Source organism: Apteryx mantelli, chromosome 10 (assembly GCF_036417845.1).
Source record: "Apteryx mantelli isolate bAptMan1 chromosome 10, bAptMan1.hap1, whole genome shotgun sequence".
NCBI classification, from domain to species: Eukaryota; Metazoa; Chordata; class Aves; order Apterygiformes; family Apterygidae; genus Apteryx; species Apteryx mantelli.
Genome location: NC_089987.1, coordinates 18,908,372 through 18,932,986, shown reverse-complemented (window position 1 = coordinate 18,932,986; position 24,615 = coordinate 18,908,372). Strand labels below are relative to the sequence as shown.

At 34.9% G+C, this 24,615-nt stretch overlaps 1 protein-coding gene across 1 annotated transcript in view; it reads left to right on the top strand.

The window, feature by feature from the left end:
- RPGRIP1L (RPGRIP1 like) overlaps positions 1-24,615 on the top strand; it is an 86,406-nt gene that overhangs the window by 19,040 nt on the left and 42,751 nt on the right. Inside the window, exons 7-14 of the mRNA XM_013941062.1 lie at positions 4,364-4,469; positions 8,940-9,086; positions 10,240-10,313; positions 14,362-14,501; positions 21,747-21,853; positions 22,087-22,137; positions 23,337-23,513; positions 24,177-24,294. Coding sequence (XP_013796516.1) covers positions 4,364-4,469; positions 8,940-9,086; positions 10,240-10,313; positions 14,362-14,501; positions 21,747-21,853; positions 22,087-22,137; positions 23,337-23,513; positions 24,177-24,294 — 920 coding nt within the window. The remainder of the gene's footprint in view (positions 1-4,363; positions 4,470-8,939; positions 9,087-10,239; positions 10,314-14,361; positions 14,502-21,746; positions 21,854-22,086; positions 22,138-23,336; positions 23,514-24,176; positions 24,295-24,615) is intronic.

The following is a 24,615-nucleotide window of genomic DNA, read 5'->3' as shown; positions in this document are numbered from 1 at the left end:
GGCTATCATCTAGTTACCTTGCTCCCCCAAAATAGTTAATCTGTTGAAATTATTTAGGAATTGTAAAGTTCTAAAGGACATAATAAATGTGCTTCCGTCAGTTCTTCACCTTGTATTGCCATTTGATCTCAGCCTGGTGCTGAGAGGTTATTTTGAACCTTTAGGAAAGCATTCTTTATTCTACTGCAAGATTAAAAAATTCTTTGTGATTCAAATAACCCAAAGCATTTCCAAGGAGTGAAGCAGCCACAATTAATAGTGGCTGATCCATTGGCTACAAGGGAGGGAGATACTAGTTATCCTGAGTCCTGTAACTACAAGAAATCCGGTAATATTTTAAAGCTAGCTTTGCTCATTCAACGTTCTTGATTACAATTCCTGTATAACAGCACAAGAGTTACAGAACAGGATTCAGTTCATCTCTAGTGTACACCTTGAGATGATTGTTGTAACACCGCCAGTCAGTGTTTTTCTCAATATTTCATGCGAGGTTGTTTGGGGATGGCTCCAGAAACATATGATTCTGACTTTCAAATTAGGTAATGGAGAAACTTGGTTTGTAGGTTGTTAGACTAACTGCATTTCTTAAGTACAAAATTTAACTTAATTTAGTTTGATTGTTTTCAATTTGAAGATGATGCTCAAGTACTCAGGTTAAAACACTTAAGTCCGGACAATCACATTTTACAAGCAACTAGCTTCAAATCATTTAATTGCTCTAGGTACTTTCCAAAAGCATTTTGGAACCACCGCAAAATGCATTTGTGAAACAGATATTTGGTAGCTGCAGGTGCACAGTTTTTACTAAAAATGTTTATTTGCTGGTCACTCTTGCATTCTTTTGGCATTTTTTATTGCAACATGACTTTGGAATTAGACGTATTAAATGTGTGGATTTTTTGGATAGGAGTATCATATCTGAAGTATTCCTGACTTCTAGGTTTGCATCATAGCATTGCATTCCTAGATTAAAAGGTGCAATATGTTCATCATAACGCATGGTCTAAAAGGTTCTGTGAGACTACAATATGTATGTGACTTTGTTAAATGAGGTCTACTATGAACAAAGACTTATGTTTGCATTTTCATATTTGATTCTTCGTATTTAACACGTATTCCTGAAGATCATGGATTTTTGTCATTGGTAGATAGCTCTTTAGCCAGGCAAATGAATATACAATTTTATATCAGTATTTAAATAATGTTTGTAACTTGAATTGGTTTTTACAGCTATTGATGCACTAGCTCTACAGTACAATAGCTGATCCAGTGGTAGTAAGTTTTGCATGTTGCAAATACACTGTGAGCTACAACATACAAAGCTTTTTTCTGGGGTGGTTTTTTATTTTTTGGTCTTTCTTTAAGAATAAGAGATAAAGGAAAGAGCATAACATATGTCAACTTATAATCTTGCTATTCCCAAAGCATTGTAAAATGAGAAGTATACTGCGTATTGGTGCTTCGTCCTTTACTTCTCTCCTTGAGGGTCATCTATATGGATATCTGGGGCATTGGTGCAACAGTGTTAGAAAACTATTGCTGTTTATTTGCTGGGTAGATGGTAAGTGATCCTGAAAAGTACAGTGGTGATTTTTTTTGGCTGGGTTTTTTTTCCTGTTCTGAATGTGAATAGGGGAAAGTTCTGAAAGTTCTGGTTTTTTTCCATTCACTGAATGTGAATAGGGGAGAGCTACTGGTCCAGTGGGTATGGCAGTCAGGACTCTAAGAAATATCTGTTGACTGCAGTCTCAGTATTTTATTCTTGTCCTGCTCATATGGAAATAAAGACAAGATGCAAGGGATGTGGTTTAATTAGGCCTCAATTTTATTAGCTTAGCCATCTGAGAATTACTGGCATAAATTTGTACAGTGCAGGTCATGATCCTTTCTTTAATCATTTCCTTCTGGTGTAGGTTGCTGTCAGCCCCCCATTCCCGCACAGCTGGTCCCCAGCCCATTACTGGGACCCCATTATATTCTTTTAATCCAAATGATACATGTCTGGAAAAGAGATTGTCTCTTTGGTGTACTTCAGACATTAACCCCAAATATAATTCTTAGCTCTTTAAGGAGTCACTTTCTCCTAACTCCATTTCCAATTTCAGACTTTAATCCAGCTTTAAAATGAGGTTTAGACTGGAAGGATAGGTTTTATGTTCCTTATTTCTACACTTGTGGCAGAAGGCCTGCTAGAGCTAAATCAGTATGCCCATCAGTTCATGGCACTGTCTCAAAAAGGAACTCTGGGGTCTGTTCTTTTTCTAACTTTTGCTCCAGATCTACCTCCACGTCTTGGGGTTTTGAGGCCAAATTTTTGGCTTTGTTGGCAGTAGAAGCAATAATATAGAGTGAGCTATCTTAGCGCAGTGATAGTCTTACAGGTTATTTTGTTCTTCTTTGAGCAAAATATTATCTGAATAAGAGAAGGATGGCATTCACTTTATATGAAATCTGTATATAACCCCTCTTTTTAAGATACATCAGAATACCTGGGAAGATGTTCCGGGAGGAGAATATATCAGCTATGTGGGAGGGAGAAGTTGTGTAGATAATCAGTTTCCTCATGGCCATAACTTATTCCACTGTTTTGTGACCACCTTTATGGAAAGCCAAAGGGATCTTCCTCAAATAACTTTGCTTTGCCCATGAAATTTGAAATGCTTCCGCCATGTGTTGTTCAATGGCATGCTCTTTATCATGTGCCTGGGTGCATCAGCCATTTATTAGACACATTTTATTTAAAAAAACAAAACAAAACAAAATAACTCCTGAAAATACTGTAAAGTATTGTAGAAAGCAATTTGGTTGCTCTGGCCTATATTGCTGAAATTGTGATCAATATAACGCACTAATAAATGAATAGCACATGCTTCCGGCATGCAGAATCTCTGTGAGATAAATAGTGCTATAATTGTCAGAATTGAACTGAATCCCCATAAATAGTATTTTTTCACTTCTGAATTTGAATGATTGACTTGATAATATCAATACCAAAAACCTACTTAAATCAAATAGTGTTTCATTCACTGTTGAAAAATAGTTAACGTTGATAGTCAGGAGCCATGGGGTTTACATCTGTACATCATAAATTTCACTATCATCTGCTCCTTTTTCTACTTAAAAAGAAGAAAAAAAGCCTCCTGCTTAAAAAAGAAGGAAAAAAAAAAAGAGAAAGACAAAGCCTTTGAAGGCATCCGAGCCTTTTGTTTGATGTGTGGAACAAGATTAATAAAAATGTGCCACTACATTAGCTTTTAAATAGCTAGCATGAGACACTGTTGCTGTCTTTGCTCACCACAGCTTTAATTTATGTAGATAACATGTTTTAGACACATGATTGTTTTAACATTGTGTTAGGGCTGTTTCTTAGGGAAGATCCCAGGTTTGTGAGTATGTTTATCTTCTGTCTAAGGACAATTAACTGGGCAATGCCAAAACACAGTGGGCTTTGATATTTTAAAGAATAAAAGAAAAGTATTTCACGTTCTCAGCTGGTTTACAGATGTGTAAGCTTTGTAGTCCATTTTCTTGCTCCAGCAGGGCATTGTGACAGTTTTTCCAATATATGTCTAAAATAGGTAAGTATTGGAAGAGAGGTGACCTCCTTCAATCACTAAAGATATTATTCTGACTTCATTATGTTTTATATTAATAAATACAAATCAGCATTGTTTTCTCTTCCTGAACTTCTAGAGGGTACAAAAAGTAATGGGGTCTACTTTCACTATTTGAAGTAGGAAAAAAACATCTGAAATATTTGTTTAAATCGCAAATAATTTTAAAGATCTTTTCTATTATACAATGCAGTTTCAATTTAATCTTATAACAGAATTGTAACCATATAAAACTTCTACATACATATTAAGTGATGTTTGTATAGTTAAAGACACACCTGCTTGTTTGAATACCTATCTTAAGATGTTATCAGTGTAAGTTGCTGAGTCACTTTTAGAAACGTTTGATAGATTTAAACTGTGAGATGAAACTCCATAAAGTGGTAATCCGTTGGCACCAAATACTTTGGAGAGATGAGGGGGAAGTGATTGGGAAAAAATATCATCTTTTGAAGTATAGGACGGTTCTCTCTTCCTGTAATATGTACTTTGATGCCATAAACAAAGATGTCTATATATTGATTGACCCTCCCATGTCATCATGCAGTAGAATGTTGAATTACTTAAATTCTACAATGTGAATTATAGAAGAAGAAATTAAGTTGGCTATTCCACACTAGATCTCCTCCCAAATTTATTGTAGAAAGCTGATTTGTGAGCCATTTCAACTTTTCAAGACAAAACTAGTAAGAGAATTCATTTTGTATCTTAAATCTCACCATGCATTTCTTTTTAATACAATTTTGAAGGTTAAACATCCGGGACAATGTGGAAATGATCAAGGTCCATAAACAGCTGGTTGAGAAAAGCAATGCTCTTTCAGCAATGGAAGGAAAATTTCTCCAGCTTCAAGAGGTATTTACAATTTGGTCAGTATGTTCTGCTACTCTCACCACATGAGCATGCGTAAATGGAAAACAAATACACATAGTTTCTGCATTTAAAACAATGTTGAATGTGTGAAAATAAACTATATAATACACTGCACCTAAACTATCTCAAATGTCTAGGGTTTTTTTGTCTTAAAATTACTTTTTTTTCCAGAGAGGTCTAGCAGGTCTTAAAGATTGCATTTTTCTGCAAGGCTGTGTCAGGCAGATTTTTTTTGTTGTAGAAAGACCTCAGTTTTCTGGCTATCTAAAGAGATGCCTGACCCTTTATAAAGAGGGCTTTGATTTGAACATACTGATTTACTAAACAAGGGGGACCAGAACCGGTCTTTGATAAAGGGAGGAGACTTGGCTGCTTAAAGTTCTGACGTTAGGACTTGTGTTCATAATTTTACAGAAGTTATTTTAGAAGATTACTCCAGGTAGTGGATTTTCTTTATCAAAAGAGCAAATTACGAAAATATCGCTGGAATACGCAGCTGCATGGTAGATTTCATATGGGTTTTAGTGATACGGCACTTTTCTGCCTCTTCCCATATATACTTGGAGAACAGTGTATGCGTTCAGAGAGGCAGGATGAAGATAACTTAGAAAGAGGAGAGTTTCATAAGTAAGAATCCTATGTGTAATTGAGCTGTGTAGCCTCCAGTCTTATGAGGTGGTAGCAGTAGATGTCCTTGCTATTTGCAAGATGTGATTGTTATTCATATCTGAGAGAATTATCATTTAATTCACTGTAAGCAAATTTTTTTTTCTCTAGAAAGAAAACTTCTTTCATTTTGATTTAGCAATGTTTCCTTGTTTAATTTTTCTGTTTTATACATGCATTCTCAATTCTTGAAATACTTGAAATTCAAGGAAAAAATAGGATTCAAAACAGGAAAATTATAGAAATGAAAGTGACATTTTAAAATTTTAAGCCCAGTAAATTTTTAATAGAAAATGCAGTATTATCAGTATATAATACAGAGTTTAATAAATAAGACTAAATAACAGGCAGTGTGGTTATATTTCCATGGTAGGATTTTGTAAATGTTATAAAATCCACAGAAGCAAAACTTTAGTGCTTGATGCAATGCCAAAATCTTGAGGCAGGAATATCACAACAAAAATTAAGGTCTCTTATTTAGTTATTTATCTGTTTATTTAAAAGTACCACATGGATTCTGTACTTGTACTCACTGCTGCCCGAGAAGAACTCAGAACTATTTGTCATCCTTCGTTAGCCCTCTTGAATCGGAGGCTGCCAAATTCCACCTTTCTCTTTATTGTACCTTAGCCTCCTGTTTTCAACCTCCTGCCCCACAGTTGATTCTATGGCCTCTTTACTTTGTATTTTTTTCTCAGAACACTCTTATGGCTGCAGCTGCCTTCTTGCTGCTTTAGCACTCTAAACAAGCCTTTTGCCATAAGATTTTTGTTCTGTTCCTTTTTTGCTGTGTCTTTCTCCTGCTACCTTTTGCTTTGCTCTGCTTTTTTCCCAGTCTAATACCTATATCTTCTGTGCCAAAGCAGCTCTTCTGTTAGTAGCTTTAATTTGATTTCATGCATGGAGTGAACTACATAGAATGTAAATTCTAGGGGAGACAGATTTCACATGGCTTTCTATGTTGTTAAATAGAAAATGATATGTAAACTGTTCCATTCTAAATCATATGCGACTTTTGGGTAATTTACAGCAAACGTCAAGTTCTTATGCCTCTCTCTTGGCAGCAGCTGAATAGAAACACATGCCTAGGATTCAAACTAGTATTTTAAGACATTGATTCTAATATTCACAGTCAGAGCTGGATTTTTCAAAAGGATGAGTGTGTTTTCTGTCTTTTCATATTCTTTACAAGATAATGGATACAATAGTGTTCCCATTTCCAGTTAAATGTTTGAAACCCTTATCTACAAAATGTATCTAACTGTAAAATCAGAAGTTTCTAGTTTAAATAGCAAGTAAAGTACTTATAAAAAGAGCAGTATTTATTATTTCTGTATGTTTATCTTGAAGGTTTTAATGAATATTGAGTTCATTAATTATCATTTACTTTCAGCTTCTGTCAGTTGAAAGGCATATGCTACCTGCCTATTTTCCCTTTGAACTTGAGCCAGCCCAACAGTTGTGAAACCACAGGATGATAAGAGCCTGTAATCCTGCTCCATCTAATGCTGTTTAAGTTGAGCTTGTTACCAAACATTTACAGGATGACTTTGTTATTAAAGAATTATTATGTAGCCAGTTGAATTAAGGAGTTGTTCAGTCTGTCTGGAAGAACAAAAGATGTTAAAAACTATTCTGATTATGTTTTTGATGTGAATAATATATTTACTCATCTTAATTACAGAATGGAAGTTCAAGACTTCCTGAACTGTAATATGAAATATGCTAAACTTATACAACTACAATTTTAAATACTATAGAGTTAATTCTGATATTGAACAATCACTACAACTGTTGATTTCAGAAATGTAATTGAGAAATATAATTGAGAGTATTGCATTTGTGCAGTTCTTCTAGATGGTATACATCCATTCTCTTAAGGGAATTATTTCTACTTGACAACTATTTTTTTTCCCAAAGGAGCAAAATCCCAGACTAGAAACCTTAAATTAAAATCGTCAACCCAGCTGTTGCCAAGCCTTGAATCTTGGAATATTTCTAGAGAGAACAGGATAGAAAGCAATTTGGCCATGATGGAAAAAAATGCTAACAGAACAGTCGAACATAGAAAAATATCCAGGAAAAGAAGGTATCTTGGAAAAAACAGGGAGGGTGAAGTCTTGGTCCCCTTAAAGTTAAGGAAAGTTAATTTAACATGATGAAGAGAGAAGCAGAGACACTGAAGGATTGGAATGAAGTTGAAGTGAGGAGATCTTTCAGGAAGACATTATTAGAGGTTCCAAGAGGATGTTTCTGTAGAATAAAAAGATCACAGCCTGACTGGGGGAGATTTGGGATCGGTTTGAAAGTGAAATCAAGACCTTGATTGTAGTTTTTGTTTTCAACTATGTTAGAAATTAAGGAAAGAAAAAAAGGGTGAAATGGTCCATGAAGGGCAGCTTTGCCAAAGTTGTTTTTTTTCTTTATATATATTTAATAGGTCAAAGTGATGCAAGTTATTAAAAGGGAAAAGAACTTTAGAAAAATTTGAGGTTGAGAGTTTCGGAAGAAAAGTTGAGTTCACTTGGGCAGTCTTGGGAAGGGTTAGACTCCACAAGGTTTGTAGTTCTGAGGAAGAGAGAAAGAAATTTGGAGAGATGTAAAGAAGAGTATAAAAGACTGATTTTTAAGCTGTCATTTCTTTGAAGAAGTTACTGAAATTTAGTTCACAGACACACTGCAGAGCAAGAGGAGCACTGAGGAAAGACTGCTAGAAAGTGATGAGTAATATACTTCATTATCTCTCTGGGTTAAGACTGTATGCTATGTTATGTATTCTCCATAAGATTTTTCTTATGAAGAAATGAGATGTGAGAGGCTGTTGGATTTTTTTTCTTGTAATCTCTTTGGTTTTTAGGATATTCATACTGCATGTGAGCCTAAACAGTTTGCACAGGATTCACATTCAGCTTCTCCATTATGCTACTTTCTAGGAATGGCAAAGGATTCTGGAAAACATGAAGCTAACTTTTTTTCTATGATAATTAAATATTTTCTATACTCACCCATGTATTTGATGTGTAAGTTTTCATATAATAATTTTATTAAACAGGAGAATGGCTGTCAGGCTGTTTTTTCCAAGTCATACTTCTTTGAATGTGATTTACATTTAAATTCTTAATGAATTTAAGCATTATTAAAGCATTATAAGATATAGAGAGTATAAAAATAACTAATATTCTGGAAATACAGGTTCTATCAGCATCTTCCACTCAATATTAAAATTGGTTAAATGTGTAATATAATGCTTAATATAATCCACTGAAGTAGATTAAAATGTAAAAGAAACATAAGTCCCTTATTAAGTTACTGCTGGCAGGGAAATATAACCAAGTGCATAAGGAATATGAAACAATTAGATAGTTACATCTATGGGTTAACAGAGCTGTAGCAAGTTCTGTGATTAACATAACTGTGGTCAACATTCATTTTTTTCTTGCTACTGCAGTGTTTTTGGTCAGTATGTCTAACCACTGTAACCACAGCAAAATCTTTTAATTGTTTAACAGATGTATTTCTTGGTCCTTCTCCTCATGACTGAACTGAGGGTTTAATGTTCATGAGAGGATAGAGAATTCCACCTTCTCCTGGCCTTGTGTAATGAAAGTTTATCCTTCAGCTTCTTAGCTCAAGAGTGTCTCCTGTTGACCATTTTGAGAATATATATTAAATGCTGCCAAAAAGGACCACTGGTTGAATATGCAGAGTTTTGTAACAGTCTACTAAGTGTGATATTTCTCCCCCCCTGCCCCTCCATCCCTTTTTTAACTTCCTTCCTTTTGGTAGAACCAAAGGAACCTGAAGACCAGCCACGATGCTTTAATGACAAAAGGTGATGAGCTGAATCTACAGCTTAAAGAGGAACGTTTAAAGTGCCTCCATCTTGAAAAAGAATTGCAATCGGTGATTATTTCGAAGCGAAGGACAGAGGAGGTGAGTTTCTAGCTCTCTTAGGCACAATCTGCTTTAAGTAATATACATATATAAGGGAATACATCATTTAAGGATGGGATACCTTTTCATTGCTGAGATGTGAACAGACCTTTCAAACACATTTAGAAGGCTGACATTATAATATGGACTGTTACCAGTTAAAAAGAAAATGCTGTGGCTTCTGCTTGCATTAAATACAATCATAAACCATACCTGGCCTCCATGCCACATACCACTGCACCAGTGTTTAGACAGTATTCGAGGAAAAGCATAGGATTTCACTTCAATCCTGATACTGAACAAGTAGTGTAAGAGCTTCAAAGAACTAATGGGAAACAATCAGAATACTTAATTTTGCTATTTCTTTACTATCACTTTAACCAGTACTGATTAGTATTACTTCCACCAAGCAGTTAAATCAGTCAGTTCTATTTCTTTGTCTAGTGGATCACAGACACAAGTGTCATCACTAACAGTGACCCAGATATAGGGCCAAAATTGAAGCATTCTATTCAGTATATGAGGAGTAAGAGTCTACAAAATTACTTGTTTTTTCTTGCATTTTGTAGCAACTCAAGTTCAGTTTTGTCACTAGGTTTACCTGATTTGGATGTATTTTACCTGAACCAAGTTTACTGAGATTACATCTTAGGTATTACCTCCTAACCTTTAAACGATTGTAATGCACATAGGGAATATCTTCTATGTTTTAGCATCTTTTGTAACTTTAAAACCATATCTTGCTTTAGTGAGTATTTTGAAAGTGGGGACTTGGCTTGCTGCTTCTGTCTGATCAATAAAAACAAGATTTACTGTACAGCAGCCATTAACTAGCTAATACTATTTGTGTACCAGAACTGAATTAAATATTTTTAGTGTTGTAGACATATTTTTTGGCATAAAGCAGAATATGGTTAGATACTGTTCTTCAACTCAGAAAAGTTAATCTCAACTTCATATAAGCAACATGAAACAGCCTGTCTTGGCCAAACGTAAATCCATTGGTGAAAAAAGTATTATATTGAAGCTTCTAAAGACAGCTGTATGAGAAGAAAAACTGAAAGCCCTCCTGAAAATGCCTGCAAAGTATTAACTAATCACTATAATTTTCTTTTGTGCTGTTTATTGCTTGGAACTTTCTTCTTCATTTTAGTTACAGGATAGAATAAATGATCTAGAAAAGGAGAAGGAACTCTTAAAAGAAAACTACGATAAGCTATATAGCAGGTAAATTATGTTTTTTTCATATATTTAAAACTTGATTTCCGATCCTGTTTAAAAGCTCTTCGTATAGTGTGTGCATGCATGCATGGGCATATGCACATGGGTGTTTGTGCACTTGTGCAAATATGTTCTTAATACAATTCCTCATAACAGTAACTATATATGGAAAATTTTATGGTGTCCAGCCTGTATTTCACCTCTTCTGTTGAAACATGGCAGTCTCCAGGCTGGTTGTTCTAACACTCTTCAAATTGTACGTTTTTTCTTTAAAAATTTCTAATTAAGAATTAAGTAGAATTCACTTAATTTTGAACATCAAACCAACAAGTTCTTATCAGACTTTCTAATATATATTTTTAGCAGGTTATTGTTGAAAGAAGAAGAAATGTAGGTAGATGTACAGTTTAGATTAAATTTATTTTCTGAATTCGGGAGGGAGGAAGGGGGGGGGGGTTGATCTTTTTGTATAAATTCTTCCAGCACTTCTCAGTGGATTTGTATGAAGTCTAACATCAGACAGCTTCTACTGTGTTTACTTATTTGGAGGGAGCGGGTTGTTAGTTCATTTGTTTTTGTAAAAGCTACCATTTCATCTGTGCTGGTTCTGCTTAAAGCTTTTACATAGGTTCATACAAGCTTTTACAAAGGTTCATATAGATAATAAGTTGTATAAATGGTATCAGCAATCAAAATCATAATGTATTGCCAGATATGATTCAGGAAATATCTCTACTACAAAAAAGAAGTAATTACAGTCAAAGCTGGCACAAGCATATTAAAGGAAAAAAGACCTTGAAATGAACTTTTCCTACATTGTGGAACCATGCGACCTCTTACATTGAAGAGGGTTAGAAAGTAAATTTCCTAAAGCTGATTGTCTGAGAAAGCAGGAGAAATGCATAAAGTCTTTTCTCTTATCAGAATGTTTTCTCCTCTTTAACTTCATTCAGTTTGACAGTGTAATATCTGTCAAAAAAAACTGATGAGTAAATACAATGCAAGTGATATTGAGTGTTGTTTATAGTATTCTTACAATATGTGCTGTCATTTCTGTACCTTCTACTGTGAAAATTAAAATTATAATAAGTAAAAACCTATGAGTACAAACAGTTTTAAAAACTTTTAAAATATGGTATGTAACAACTGTATAATCACAATATTTAGAGTTTTGTACAGGAGAAGACAGTTGTCTCTTGCTTAAGTTTGTTGTGGATTCCTTCAGTTTGTTCATATAAATATTTCTGATTATCAGTTTGTCTCCTCCATCATTATGCAAAAAAATAGCTTGTGCTAATATATCAACTTGCAATCTTGGTTTGAAATTTTCATTTCTTGCTTTGTAAGTTGGAGTGGGACAGCTGAAAAGATGTTTAACTAGATAAATTTAAATATGGTTCTCTCATAACCCAGTAATCTACAATACGGTTTTTCCCTAGCATGAACTGTCTCTTCTCCTACCCCATGTAAATATTGATTCATGTTCCATGATTCCATGTTAGCATACAAGTACTAAGAAATTAGAAAGAGAAATGAAACATTTTCACTGTATCTTTTGGAATTTTACTAGTTCTGTCAATCATTTGATTGATGCAAGTTTGCTACAGCACACTCATTGCTAGCAGTGGATAGGCCAGTGTCCACAGGTGCCAGAAATTAATAGATTTTTCTGTAATTTTTTTTAATGGGGGGCAGGGGCAGGGGGGAAGGCTTAAACCTCCTTCCTTGCTAATGTCATTCTCTTGGAAAATCCCTTTGAAGTTGATTGGGATTTTGCCAAAGCCAAGACTGCAGAATTTGATCTGAAGAATTTACAAAGAACAAGTATGAATTTGTCAGTTGACTCTTATTATTTAGTCAGTATCCGAGAAAACAATTCGTTTGGATAAAAGGTTTGCAGGAATTGTTTTCATATGACCTTGTAATGCAAATCTAGCAATGCTCAGACTCCCTCCAAAGGAAACACTGCCAGATGTGGTTGACCATTTGTAGTTATCCAGATGGCTCCAACTCCAGTGAAATACAGTAAATGTAGAAGAAATTCCACATGAATTCAAGTGAAAAGTAATCTTAAAATTTGAGGGAGGGAAGAGGTAGAAGTGGACTCAATTCAAACTGACATAAGCAACTTAACTTTAGCATTATATAGGTTTGGATAAATCCTGTCTTCGTTCTTCATTTAAACACATCCAGATTCTGAATTAGGTTCATAATAGCTGCAAATGATTTTTCTGCAGCATAGTCTTTTGAGAAACTGAAATAATATGTAGCTACATCTTTTTGTGAAGTAATTGTATCTAAAGATAGTGAACACATACAACTAGATAGCATGCTTATTAAAGCTTGCAGACTTTTTCCAAAAGTCTGAAAACTAAGGGCATTTGTGTCTTCTCTTGTTAATATTTTTGCTTTCTTTATGGTAGTCAATCAAACTTTGAAGAGTGCTAAGCAATTATGGAACACGCTGTCTTTGTACCTATGCAATATTATAGAAAGGATTGTAGGTTCACTGCATTATCTTCAAATTATAGCAGAGTGAAATGTATATTATTCTACAACTTAGAAGCTTTAGTTAGTCCATGAGTGCTATAAAAGACATTCTTTCGCACTATCAGATGGTATTTGCCCAGAAAACTGTATGATATAAATAGGTAAGATAGATGTAGGATGAGAAAAGAAAAAGGTACAGAGAAATAAAAGTGATTTTTCTGAAGATCACAAAGCAAGAATATAAACTCTTGCCAAATATTTTGGAGTCTAGAATTCATGTTACAATATTTTTTTCCTTTAATCTTCAGAAAAATTCTTCTCCAAAATTATTGGAAATAAATTCACTTATGTGTACTCACAACCATTTTATATAGTCATAGTCATAGCTATCAAAACAGAGGCAATTCCTTTTCAGTCAGCCAAGCTATGTGGGTTGTCCCTTCTACCCTATTTCTCTCTGTTTTAGGGTTTTTTGGTTGTAGTTTTTGTTATATAAAACTCTATAAATAAATAAATATATATATATATTTTTTTTTTTAAGTAACTTTTTTTTGCTGGTGAGCTTCACCAGAGTGAATAGGTGAGGAACTGGCTCATACATTAAAATATTTAAAATATAGATTTCAGATTTTTCACAGAATATGGATTTTTACATTTTCACTTAGGTGAATAAACAATTTTTTGATTGGTTAAGGTTAAGATGAAGGGCATTTTTCCAGTGAATAAGAATGCAGCTATTAAATAATAATATGAAGACCATAATACTCACCTTATAAATTATACAAAACCACATTGCATTGTTTTGTCTTTTTACCTACTGGGAATTATACTGTAAATTATTTAATATACTTGCTTTTGCTTCAATCAGAGTTGCACATTTTATTGTGTTTTCACTGGTTCTGATTTTGAGTCCATACTTACTGCACACAGATCTGTAGTTTACAACTAAATAATGTGTTACAGGAAAAAATAGTATTCTAATTTCTTTGCCCACCTTCCTTCTTTTATTTCTTTAAGTAAGAGAAAGATTACTTTATATGTACTTCTTAATCAATATCAGAGTTGTTGTTTTACAGTATGAGAACTGTTGTCACTTTGTGGTCAACATTTCTTTGAACAGGCGACTGACTTTAGGCTCTACATGTTTCACAGATTTAAAAGAAATCAGGTGGGTAATCGCAGTTCTCTACATTAAGAGGTTTTGTATGCGGAAAGAATGGTTTTGTCAGTTGTCAGTTGCTGAGGTTTGGAGTTGTGGATTACTCTGGAATACACATCTGAATTCCTTTTCTAGTCCCACAAATGTTACATGCTGCCAACTTTGCTGACTTTGGAGCTCTAAATTAAGGCCAGTTCCTTTGCTCATCCCACAGACTCTTTCATGTTTTTTAACCGCAGCCTGAGAAAGGCGCCTTGGTTTCAACAGCAGCAGACCAGCATATGTTTACTTAATTCCTAAGACATGATGACAGTGGTCTTTGTGCCACTAAAAGCTTTTTTCTTTATTATTTTCTGTTGAACTTGATTTCTAAAAGTTTTTCACATGCCGCATATTTTATTGCAGTGTCTTCAGTGTGACCCATGAACAGCAATGGAAATTAAAGGAACAGCAACTGAAACTGCAGATTGCTAAACTAGAGGCTGCTCTCAAGTCTGATTTAGCGGACAAAAATGAAATCCTTGACAAGATCAAAGCAGAAAGAGGTATATTTCTGAAATAACCCTCACTTTCTCAGGAAGTGAACTTCTCCCATGTTGCAGTCCAGACTAAGGTACATTTCACAGAAAAGCTTAGTTCCTATTGTTGGTGAGTTCAAAACTGCCTTTTAAGTGCACATTGAACAGTATCCTTAGGTAATGACTAGTTATTAAGTGTAAAAATTGTCCCAATACAGGTATGTATTGCTGAATGAGGATCGTATGCTTCCAGTTACATTAATTCTTCAACTGTTGGGTTAATATTTACTTCTTTATTCTGTATTTCTTTTTCTCTTTCCATCTACATTAAAAATTCTTACAGACAAGAAGACCGTGTGACAGGCCCTTTCAAAATATAAAACATCCATCCAATTGGATGTATTGTGCAAAGGTATATGTAACCTTTATAGGCCCTTGAAGATGGTTAGTTGTCTTTCAAATTTTTGGATTCCAAATTTTTAGTATTTTTAGTATACACAAATTTTACTTAGAGCTATGTACATTTAAACTAATACAATTTTGTTCTAATCTTCAGAACATGTGATTCAATTTGTGCTTTTCCCATGCCGTAGAACAACAACTCAGTGAATCTTTGAAACCTTGCAATCTTCTTTATCTCAGTCCCGTGATATACTGTGATAACACAGAATTTACAAAACCGAAGCACAGGCAGGAAGGAAACAAAATGTTTTAGGGCTGATTCTTCAAATGTAACTTTTATTTGTGTGAATAATCTTGCAGAACTTAGTGGGCCCACTTTGTGAGTAATTCTTTTTATGATTATGGCTCCATTTCAGCATGTGCTTAATGCTGAGATTCTGAGTAGATCTATTGACTTCAAATACGAGATTAAGTATTTAAACACTTTATTTGATCAGAGCAAGCGTTTGCAAAATTAGCCCCAAGTGATACTAAAATACATAAAATGCCTTAAGCTATAATAATATGAAGTTATGACATATGGATGCTTAATTTATGAACTTGAGACAGGTGTTAACTGTAGTTTGATTACACAATGCAGTGCAAGATTTCAACTGTCCTTAAGTGCATGAAGATGTCATAGACCTTACTATTATTTGGTTAAGTTGACTGGAAAATTGGAAAAGGAAATTTCAGGAAATGTAGATTTCAGTTTGTCCTAACCTACTGCCTGCTTAGTCATTTCTCATATTGTTTAGGTATTTTAACCTAGAAATTTTGATCTCTGCTTCTATCCCTGGTGTGGTGGGGGGAGGTAGAAACAAAAAAACTTTTTTTTTTGATAGGTTTTCCTGTTAGGTAGGAAACCTCAGATAGGTTTGTTGAGACCTCTTGTTTTGGGGGAGTTTTGGGGTGTTTTCTGAGGGGAAGGAAATACCTTATTTCAGCCTTTCTTTTTCTGCCTGCTTTTCCAACGGATAGCCTGAGGTTTATACAATTTTCATGGAACTAGTGTAGAGCTAGTGTCTTCTCTACCCTTTATAGTTGGCATATGATTCTTTTCCAGGAGTAGGAAAGATGTTAAAATAAATAAAGTCTTGAAGCCTCTTAATGCCACAGGAGGATAACATTATCTTGTCTTTTTCTCTGTCCTCCCTAAGTATTTTTCCTTTAGAGTAGGGGTGTAATTTGGATCTGAACTTTTTATTGTATTTTCGGTCCATAACTTCATATTGTACTTTCTGATAAGCAATCGAAATACTTCTAGACAGAAGGCAGAATAAGATATTCTACTTTGTGACTGCATTTTTCCCTTTTTTAGAATACTGTATTTGCTGATTTTTTTTCCATTCCATTAGTCCCTTATTTTTGTGTTTATTTTGTCTTCCCAATATATCCCAGACTCTCAGCCATCAATTGCAATTCCTGTTTGGTTAACATTCATTTTGTCTTCCTGACAGTGTTGTTTCATGTAAATCTCAAAAGGGTGAGATAAGATAGTGTAAAAACTAAGTCAAAACAATCTACTATAGCAAGGGTTGGTGTTACTCATCTCTTAAATTCACAAAGTGTATATCTTTGCTTGACGTGTTGTTGTCTAAACAATTTCTGTTTTTCATTTGTGTACTCTCATTCACTGCTGCATTTGCTGTTAGCAGTTACAGTACTGATTTTTGCACTGTTTACTAACTACATGTTTTTTGCACTGTTTACTAACTACATGTTTTTAGTATACATATAGACCTATAGTTTAGGTTGCCTTAATGAACAAATATTTATTCTAAGTCAGGAAAAACTGACATATGTGAAATGTATGAGTAAAAGTTATATTTCACTCTCTATGTATTCTGTCCATAAGAATGCAAAAAAAAAAAAAAAAAAAAAAGGCATAAAGACAGTTCCAGTATTATTTCACTGGGAACAAGATAAAAAGTGGAGAACTGGAGATTACATGCACAGACCAGCATATTCCCATTTTATGCCAGATATTGAAGAGAAAGAGTTTGGGCTTATAAAGAAGATAATCTTAGGCCCTAAATTGGATCAAACTCGTCATATAAATTATAAAAGGCAAATAGAGGTTTTGGCAAGGCAGAGAGGGAGGATAGATGCTCATGTATATGGTGATAGGTAGATTGTGGGATAGTAAGGAAAAGATCCTTAGTCTCAGTTCTCCTGGAAGCGTGTACTTTCTATTTGCAGGGAAAGATGGTGACATTTCTTCCCCCTCCCCTACTACCTGCTTCATCTTTAGTATACTGCTGGTTGGTTTTTATGAACTGTGTTTGTGGATTTATAGAGGAGGCATACGGACGTAGGGCTTTGTTGATGAAGATGCTGATTATTATGGAAGAATATTTAAAGTGGAGGACACCAGTGCAAGTTTATTTGAATTCTGTTTTTGAGTGGGAATACATATATCACCACAATATGTATTTTGATTACAGCTGAGCGTATTGTTGCGCAGTGCCATTGATGACTTACCTTCTGCAGCTCTGTGGCCTGCCTTCTGCTCTCAGCTGTGTCGCCTTCCATGCATGTTGCCACAGCAGGTGTTTCCAGAGCCTCTGGGCATCATTTTTCCTTGTTCTCATGTGGATATTCTCATAGCCTTGCACCTGCAAACCCTGATATTGTTGTACTGGCAGGTTCTTATGGGAAGCAGTTGCCAGTGGTGTGAGAATTACCTCTTCTCCCCTGCTTCTTCCCTTTGGTTGTAGCTTTTGGTTTACATTAGGGGACCCAATAACATGCCTGAAGCAAGTTAAACAACCAGCCAGCATGCAGCCCCAACCCCTGACCAAAGCGTGCTCCAGTCAGCGCTAAGAGCATTGTAAGTGGGAACCACCGACATGGAGTTTGAGTGAGTCCTGATGGAAAAACTATGCAATTGTATGGGAAAACAGGAAGGGAGGAGCAGCTGCTGCCCTGAAAAGGACACCCAGCAAGGGTGCTCATTTGGGGACCCTCCTGCCGCTTATCTTCCTGGCTGGTTGTCGGGGAGAGTATTCCCTTTCCTCTCTGCCTCTTCCCCTGCGTGTCGCACATGCTTTGTCCCTGTGTCCCACTGTCTCTCCTCTTTTTTTTCCCCAAGTAACCTTCAACATTAGTCAATATATGCCATTAACTACAGACTCCGCTACAAAATCTTTCTGCAGGTGAACTTGTCTCAACATCCTTTGCACAAGAATATTAGCAAGAAAATCTTAGACAATTGTTTTGTAAAAAAATATTGTCCAAAACTTTGCTAAATAATTCTGAGTTGAAGACCGTACTTCATAAAGTAATTTTTTTCTGTCTGAAACACAGAGAGTTAGGTGATTTGTATGGGCTGCTGGTTCTTTCTAATTCATAAGTTTTCAGGGTCTCCTTATTACTCTTTAACAACTTTCTTTTATATAGATGCAATTTTCATTTCTTCTTTTTTCAGTGTATTTTATCTGCTTATGTTAGTAGAACATTCAGTACACAAAATTCAATAGATTTCTACAGTATTTTTCAGTGGGTCTCTAAACATGTATGATAAATTCTTGTGATCATTGAAATAAGATAAGAAGAAAGCTTTAGGATATGAGACATCCATTCTTTGTCCCATGATAGTGTATTGAGGTTTGGCAGAGAAAGAAACTTCTGAAATTCATCACTTCCTTTCCATCTCTTTATGCTTTTCAAAAAAAATTTGGCTGGCTGATAAAAGGGATATTTGAACATACACAACTTGATCTATGACTGAGTTCTTAGAAACACATGCTGTTGAGAATCTGGAAAGGCAACACGGAGAGTGCTAAAGTAGACCGAGCTGTGTTGTTAACAGTTTGGCCATTTGGGTTGAACAAGCTGCTGAAATTGCTTCAACTGGCTTTTAAAACTGCATTGAGAAAGTTTCTTACCACTTTCCTGAAGGATATATGATCAGGTGTGCAAGAAGTGGCTCTTCCTCTTTCCGCTAGCCACGCAGGCTTAGCGTTAGAGAGTGTGCTCTGCTGGCTTCCTGATCTTGCCCACGGAATCTGTGCCATCATACCTGAGTTAAGTTATCCAAAATAGATAGCCCTGTTACACTCAATCTTGTTTATACATACATATATAAGTAAAGCTAAGAATTTGTTAGAATAATGGAAATCTTAACAGTCTAATTCAAAAATTGTTATTAGTCTAGATCTAATTATTACAGGAAAAGAAGAATAATAAGGCAGTTAGAATACTTCTATACAGGAAATAAAAGTCTCAATAATAGTAATAATACAGTTAAAACTGTAACACACTTACTGGTTTCTGTCCCTTCTCTTGGAGTTATGCTCACTGTCCTATTACTCCTCTAGGTCTTAAAGTGAGTAGCTTCAGACTGCTTGAAAGGATAGCACCATAAGTCGTCAGTCTCTGGAGTCTTTATTTGGAAGGAATCTGATGTTGATAATGCTGGTTCTTCTTCCTCCTCTCCAGGATCCACTTGGGGTCATTTTGTGTGCTTTCTAACACACTTTTACACCTTTTTTCATTAGTTTACAGCTCCATGTTACATCCAAAAAGCACCAAATATGGTGCTTTTTATGTATGTTAAATTGTCTTGTTACCCCAAAACCAGTTTTCTCAAGCTCCAGGTCTGCATTGTTTTTAAGATCCATTAGTGAGTTGGTTTTAGCCATGGGATCTCCAGTTCCAGGCCTGTGGCCCATTTCTTATCATCCCATGGCTGTACTCCTCTACGCCGCATACTGCGTCTCCGCTTCTCACTACATCGTGTGTTAGCTGTAAATATCTCATTCTGCATAGAACAACTGCTGGTTACTGCTATCTATATAAAACTATCGTTCTGCCACATGCAGATAAAAGTAAAATAAATTAGCCATAGGCACCTGGTCAATTAGAGAAATTGCTGTCACAAGTAAAACAAGTAAAACAGCTACAGGCAGGTCAAGAAAATTTCAGACAGGGCAGGCCTGAGACGCCTCCGTCCAAAGGTCTTGTAAACTCAGTACAAAGTTTAGGGCCAGTTACTAGCAATGGGAGAACTACACGGTTACACTATTGTCCAGTGCTCTTTCTTGCAAGTGTACAACTGGGTGTTTCCTAATTTCAGAATATTGAACTTTAATACCATTATTTGCTTGAATATGACCATTTCACAAGCTTGAAAGTCATCAGTGACATAAAACGAATAGAATTTTTTTCTGGGCAGTTGCTACCAGCTCTGCAAAAGCTAATTTCCTTTCTATAGCATTTACAATTTTGAAGTTAACTTTTTAAGCAGCAAATGTGAATGGATATTAAAATGTCTACAAAAAAATCACTGGGGATGATGTTAGAAAATGAGTGATTTTTTTGGGGGGGGGGGGGGGGGGCGGGAACACACCTCCCACCCAACAGACACAGATCTCTTGGGTTTATTATCTGGAATGGAATAGTCCACAAGACTCAATTGCTGATAAGTGTTTCACAATCTTTTATCAAGGCCTTCCCCCTCCTCTTCCTTTCCCCCCAAAATCATCCCCCAAAAGGCTTGTTTTGATTGTTTCCTTATTTGCTTTCTAATTGTTAGCTCCTAAGGGTTCTTACTGCATGCTCTTCACAACTGCACAAATGCATCATGTTTTCCTCACAACTGCAGAGAATTAAAACCTTACTGGCGAGTATGTGTTTGAATTGAAAGTGACTCTTGGGGAGTCCCAACACATGTATGAGTGAGGCTACTGTGCATAGGAGCATTGGCATTACAGATGATTCATTTTTAGTGAAGATGTCATTTGATATATAAACACTACAGAATTAAAATTAACCTGATGTCAGTTTTTGAAACATGCCCAAACCCTTGAGACTAGAATCTCGACTGTCTGCTTCTTGCTGAGTTCAGACCTCAAAAATGAAAAGCTGTTCTGTAAAAACAGGTAACTGTGCATCATGCCCTGAGGGTCAGCAGAAAAGATTGCAGCATTAAAAGAGTATCGTGGGCTATTTTCTCAAAAGGAGTAGCATATATTCTCAACTAAGTATGTAATTTTTTGCCATTCGGCTCCCACTAGTGCAGATGGGAATTGCAAAGGCTAATACTTGCACATCAGGTTGACAGTGTACATTTGTATCACTTTGACCTAGAATATGAATTTACAGTGTTTAAGCACATGGTATGAGAATATGACTTTGGAACTTTCAAAAAAAAAAAAAAAAAGGGAATATGGCAGGGAGAAGGAAAGTAACAGGAAAGTATTTTTGTCCCTTAGAAACCTTGATTTAGAGAAAAGTTGGTATTTAAAACTTCTCTGTATGAAAGAAGGTACATTGTTATAATGAAATTATTTGGTAGTCCTTAAGTCTGTTCTCCATTCTTATTGAGGGAAATTTCTTATTGAAGCTCCTGAGAAATCATTTTGGGTGTAGCTATGCATTAGTTGGTATTAGAGAAAAATCTTTATATCCTTCAACTGAGAAATTTAATGGTGTTCAGACATTCAGGCTGACAAAGAATTTTACACCTCCTTTCCTCCCCCCTCCTATCATCTCCCCTGCAAAAGAGAAACCCGGTGAAGTTGTACTTAGTTGGGGGTATCTTTCTGTTTGGAAATGAACAAAGAGTAGATTTTTGGTGCTGTGGGTTCAGTTTTAATGAAAGAATACTGTGCCTTTTTATCCATACAATTCTACCAGATAAAATAGGTTGTTTTCTATCCCCCTCTTCTTGTTTGTTAACACCAAAGAACTCCCTATACAAAATAAATTAGTTTTTACATTTTAAATGATTTTTTATACAGAAAATTAATGTGAAAAAGCAAGTTCATGGTTTTTATAATTATGTTGAATTAAACAGAATATCATATTCTTTCTCTGTATGTAAAGACCAAAATGAAAAGCTGACCCAAGAGAACAAAGACCTGAAGTTACACTGTCTGGAACATAAGCAACAACTAGAAGAACTGAAAAATCACATGAAGTTTTTCACCAAGGTGAACTCTATTTCTGTTTAGAAAATGACCAAAAAAACCCATTCTATGTTTTATACATAATGCAAGTACTTCTCTTAAAAGTAAAAGAATGCAGAAATATGACAGAGTTTATTTATTCATGATATGAGGCAAAATGTCATGTCTAGTGAGAATGCATTTTGTTATTCTGAATGTCTCTCTCCATTATTCATTCACATCCAATAACACCTTTTCATTGAGTATTTCTGTTTCAGGAAAGTGATGTTGATGTGGCAGAACTCAGAGAAGCTCTCTTGCTTATAAAGGTAACTTACAAAGAATTTATTCACATTTATTCTTTTTTTTTTTTTTTTTTTCCTCTCCAAACTCTTTGTTGATCCTTGCGTGTTTTCTATATGATGCCCAGGATTTTCAAGGGATGTATCATTGGTGCATATTTTGGTAGCTAATGCTTCAAGCTTGTACATGTGCATTTGTCTTTTTTCAGTTATGATGAAGCAGAAGAAAAAATTGCTAGGATGAAATTTACTTATGGTTATGTACATATTTCATTATAACTTCAAAAGTGAATTAAACCAGATTTGAAAGCATTTTCTTTACAAGTTGCTTTTTCTCAGTTAAAGGAATTATCACTTCAGCTTGTTCTTATGCCTTCTTTCTATAACACTGATCTAAAACAATATCTTGTTTAGTAATGCTGTAAGTTATGGGAGCATATTCTAAGTATGCAAGTGCTGAAAACACAATAAACAGATGCTTAGCAACTTTTCTCTGTTTATTAAAGCAAAAAAAAATCCCTGGAAAAGATGTGTGTGTGTGTGTGTGTGTGTGTGTGTGTGTTGGGGGAGGTGGCAGTTGGGGTATTTTCTGCACAAAAGTTGTAATTCTGTTGTTTACAGCAAAATTGAAAATGAAGTGGGGAGAAAAGAAATTAGTGAAAATATAAGTTTGCATTAAATTTTCACTGTTCAGAGGACCCTTTTTTGTTTTCTTGAGGAAATGGTTATTGTATATAGAATCTCTTTCTGCTACTTAACTGCAGTAATAATTCCATAATGTTAATGAAAAAAGGAAAGCAAAAAGAGACTGATGTGAAAAATTTACTACTATTACACCAAAATTAAAATGCCAGTATTTGTGATAGAAGCCTGGAGAGTAATAATTCTGGTTTTGTGTATTCACTAAAAAAGTGTTAGTTATTCTATAAAAGGCAAATCTATAAGGATCTTGTGTTTTCAGTGGATAGAAGAGAATGATTGCTTTTAAGTATCTCATACTTTTTAATTGGTTCCTGATGATCAATAGATTACCCTCCTGAATGTAATCCTGACAGTTATTGGTCTACCTCATTCCTAATTTTTGTACTACAACACACTCAAAATTTACAAAATTGGCCTGTCTTATTTAGTTCCAGAATTCTATCCCAAAGTTACATTTAACCATGCACAAATGCATCCAATTATTTTGCAAAAGTCTGTTCCAGTAATTTTTTAAATTGCTTCAGGTTCAAAAGCAGGAGAAGAATGGAGACCTTACGATTTTTGAAAAAGTAGATGGCATCCATAAAGATTTGGAACAGTCCATGCGAGACCTTCAATTAACACATGCAGAAACCGTGCAAGAACTTGAGAAGACAAGGAATATGTTAATAGTACAGCACAAAATTAACAAAGATTACCAGGTACTAACCTCTACTCATAGTGGAAAATAACCAGATAGTAACATTTTAACATTTGTAGCACAGGAACTTGTTCTCCCTTAGGAAAATATGAAGTTGTAATTAAGACTTGGAAGTTCAGCAACAAAGCCAGTCTGTTTTTTAGGTAAGTTAACATAAGATTTGCTGCTGTTAAAAAGTGTGAGATCCAAATGCCTATAAATTTAGTCTTTTGACTCACCCTGATTAGAACCCTCAAATACTTGCCCTCTTGGGATTATCTCTGAGCTCTTATCAAGTCCTCACATGAAAAGCAATGAGTGTACTTATCAAATAAGCTTCCTTTTCCACAATACACTACTTTCACTGCTGGGTTGTTGCAGATCATATTTTAGATTTTCATTCAATTTGAGTTTAAAATCACAAAATCATTAAATAAACCATTAGGAACATTCACCTGAAAGAATAACTACTCCATGGTTCTTAAAAAAATGATTCTATATTTTCTTGAAATTAGAACAGACTGCTGTGTTGTTGAATTAAAAATTGCTACTATTTTTGCATACTCTAAATGCTTTTTCTCAAATCTAACCGAGTTTTCCTATTTGTAGCCAAAAGCATGTGCAACATTAATTCAGACAAGCCTCAGAAGTCTTTTTCTTTTTTATATGTAAATATTTTTTCCAGACTGAAGTTGAAGTAGTGACACAAAAGATGGAAAGTCTACAGAAAGATTATGAGGTAAAACTGGAACAGTATGTCCACCTTCTTGATATTAGGGCTGCACGCATCAGAAAATTAGAAGGTATTTTTGAAATATACTTTCCTACAATTTTTACATAGTTTATCTGCTACAAATTATCATTGTAAATGTTAAGTTTCTCAACTGAAACACCTTTCTGTTTCTAAAACTAGTAGAAAAGTCAGATCTTTCATGGAAAATCATCTGTATGCTCTTCCATTGACTTAGATGTTCAAGTTATTAATCAAAATCAACATAGCAGTTTATGCTGCAGCTATTCCTGAGTTAGGATAAAGCTAGGAAAACTTTATGATGTTTTTTAAAATAAATTATATATCTGTGGTCAATCTCTTACTTTGCTATCCTATGATTACATAATCATTT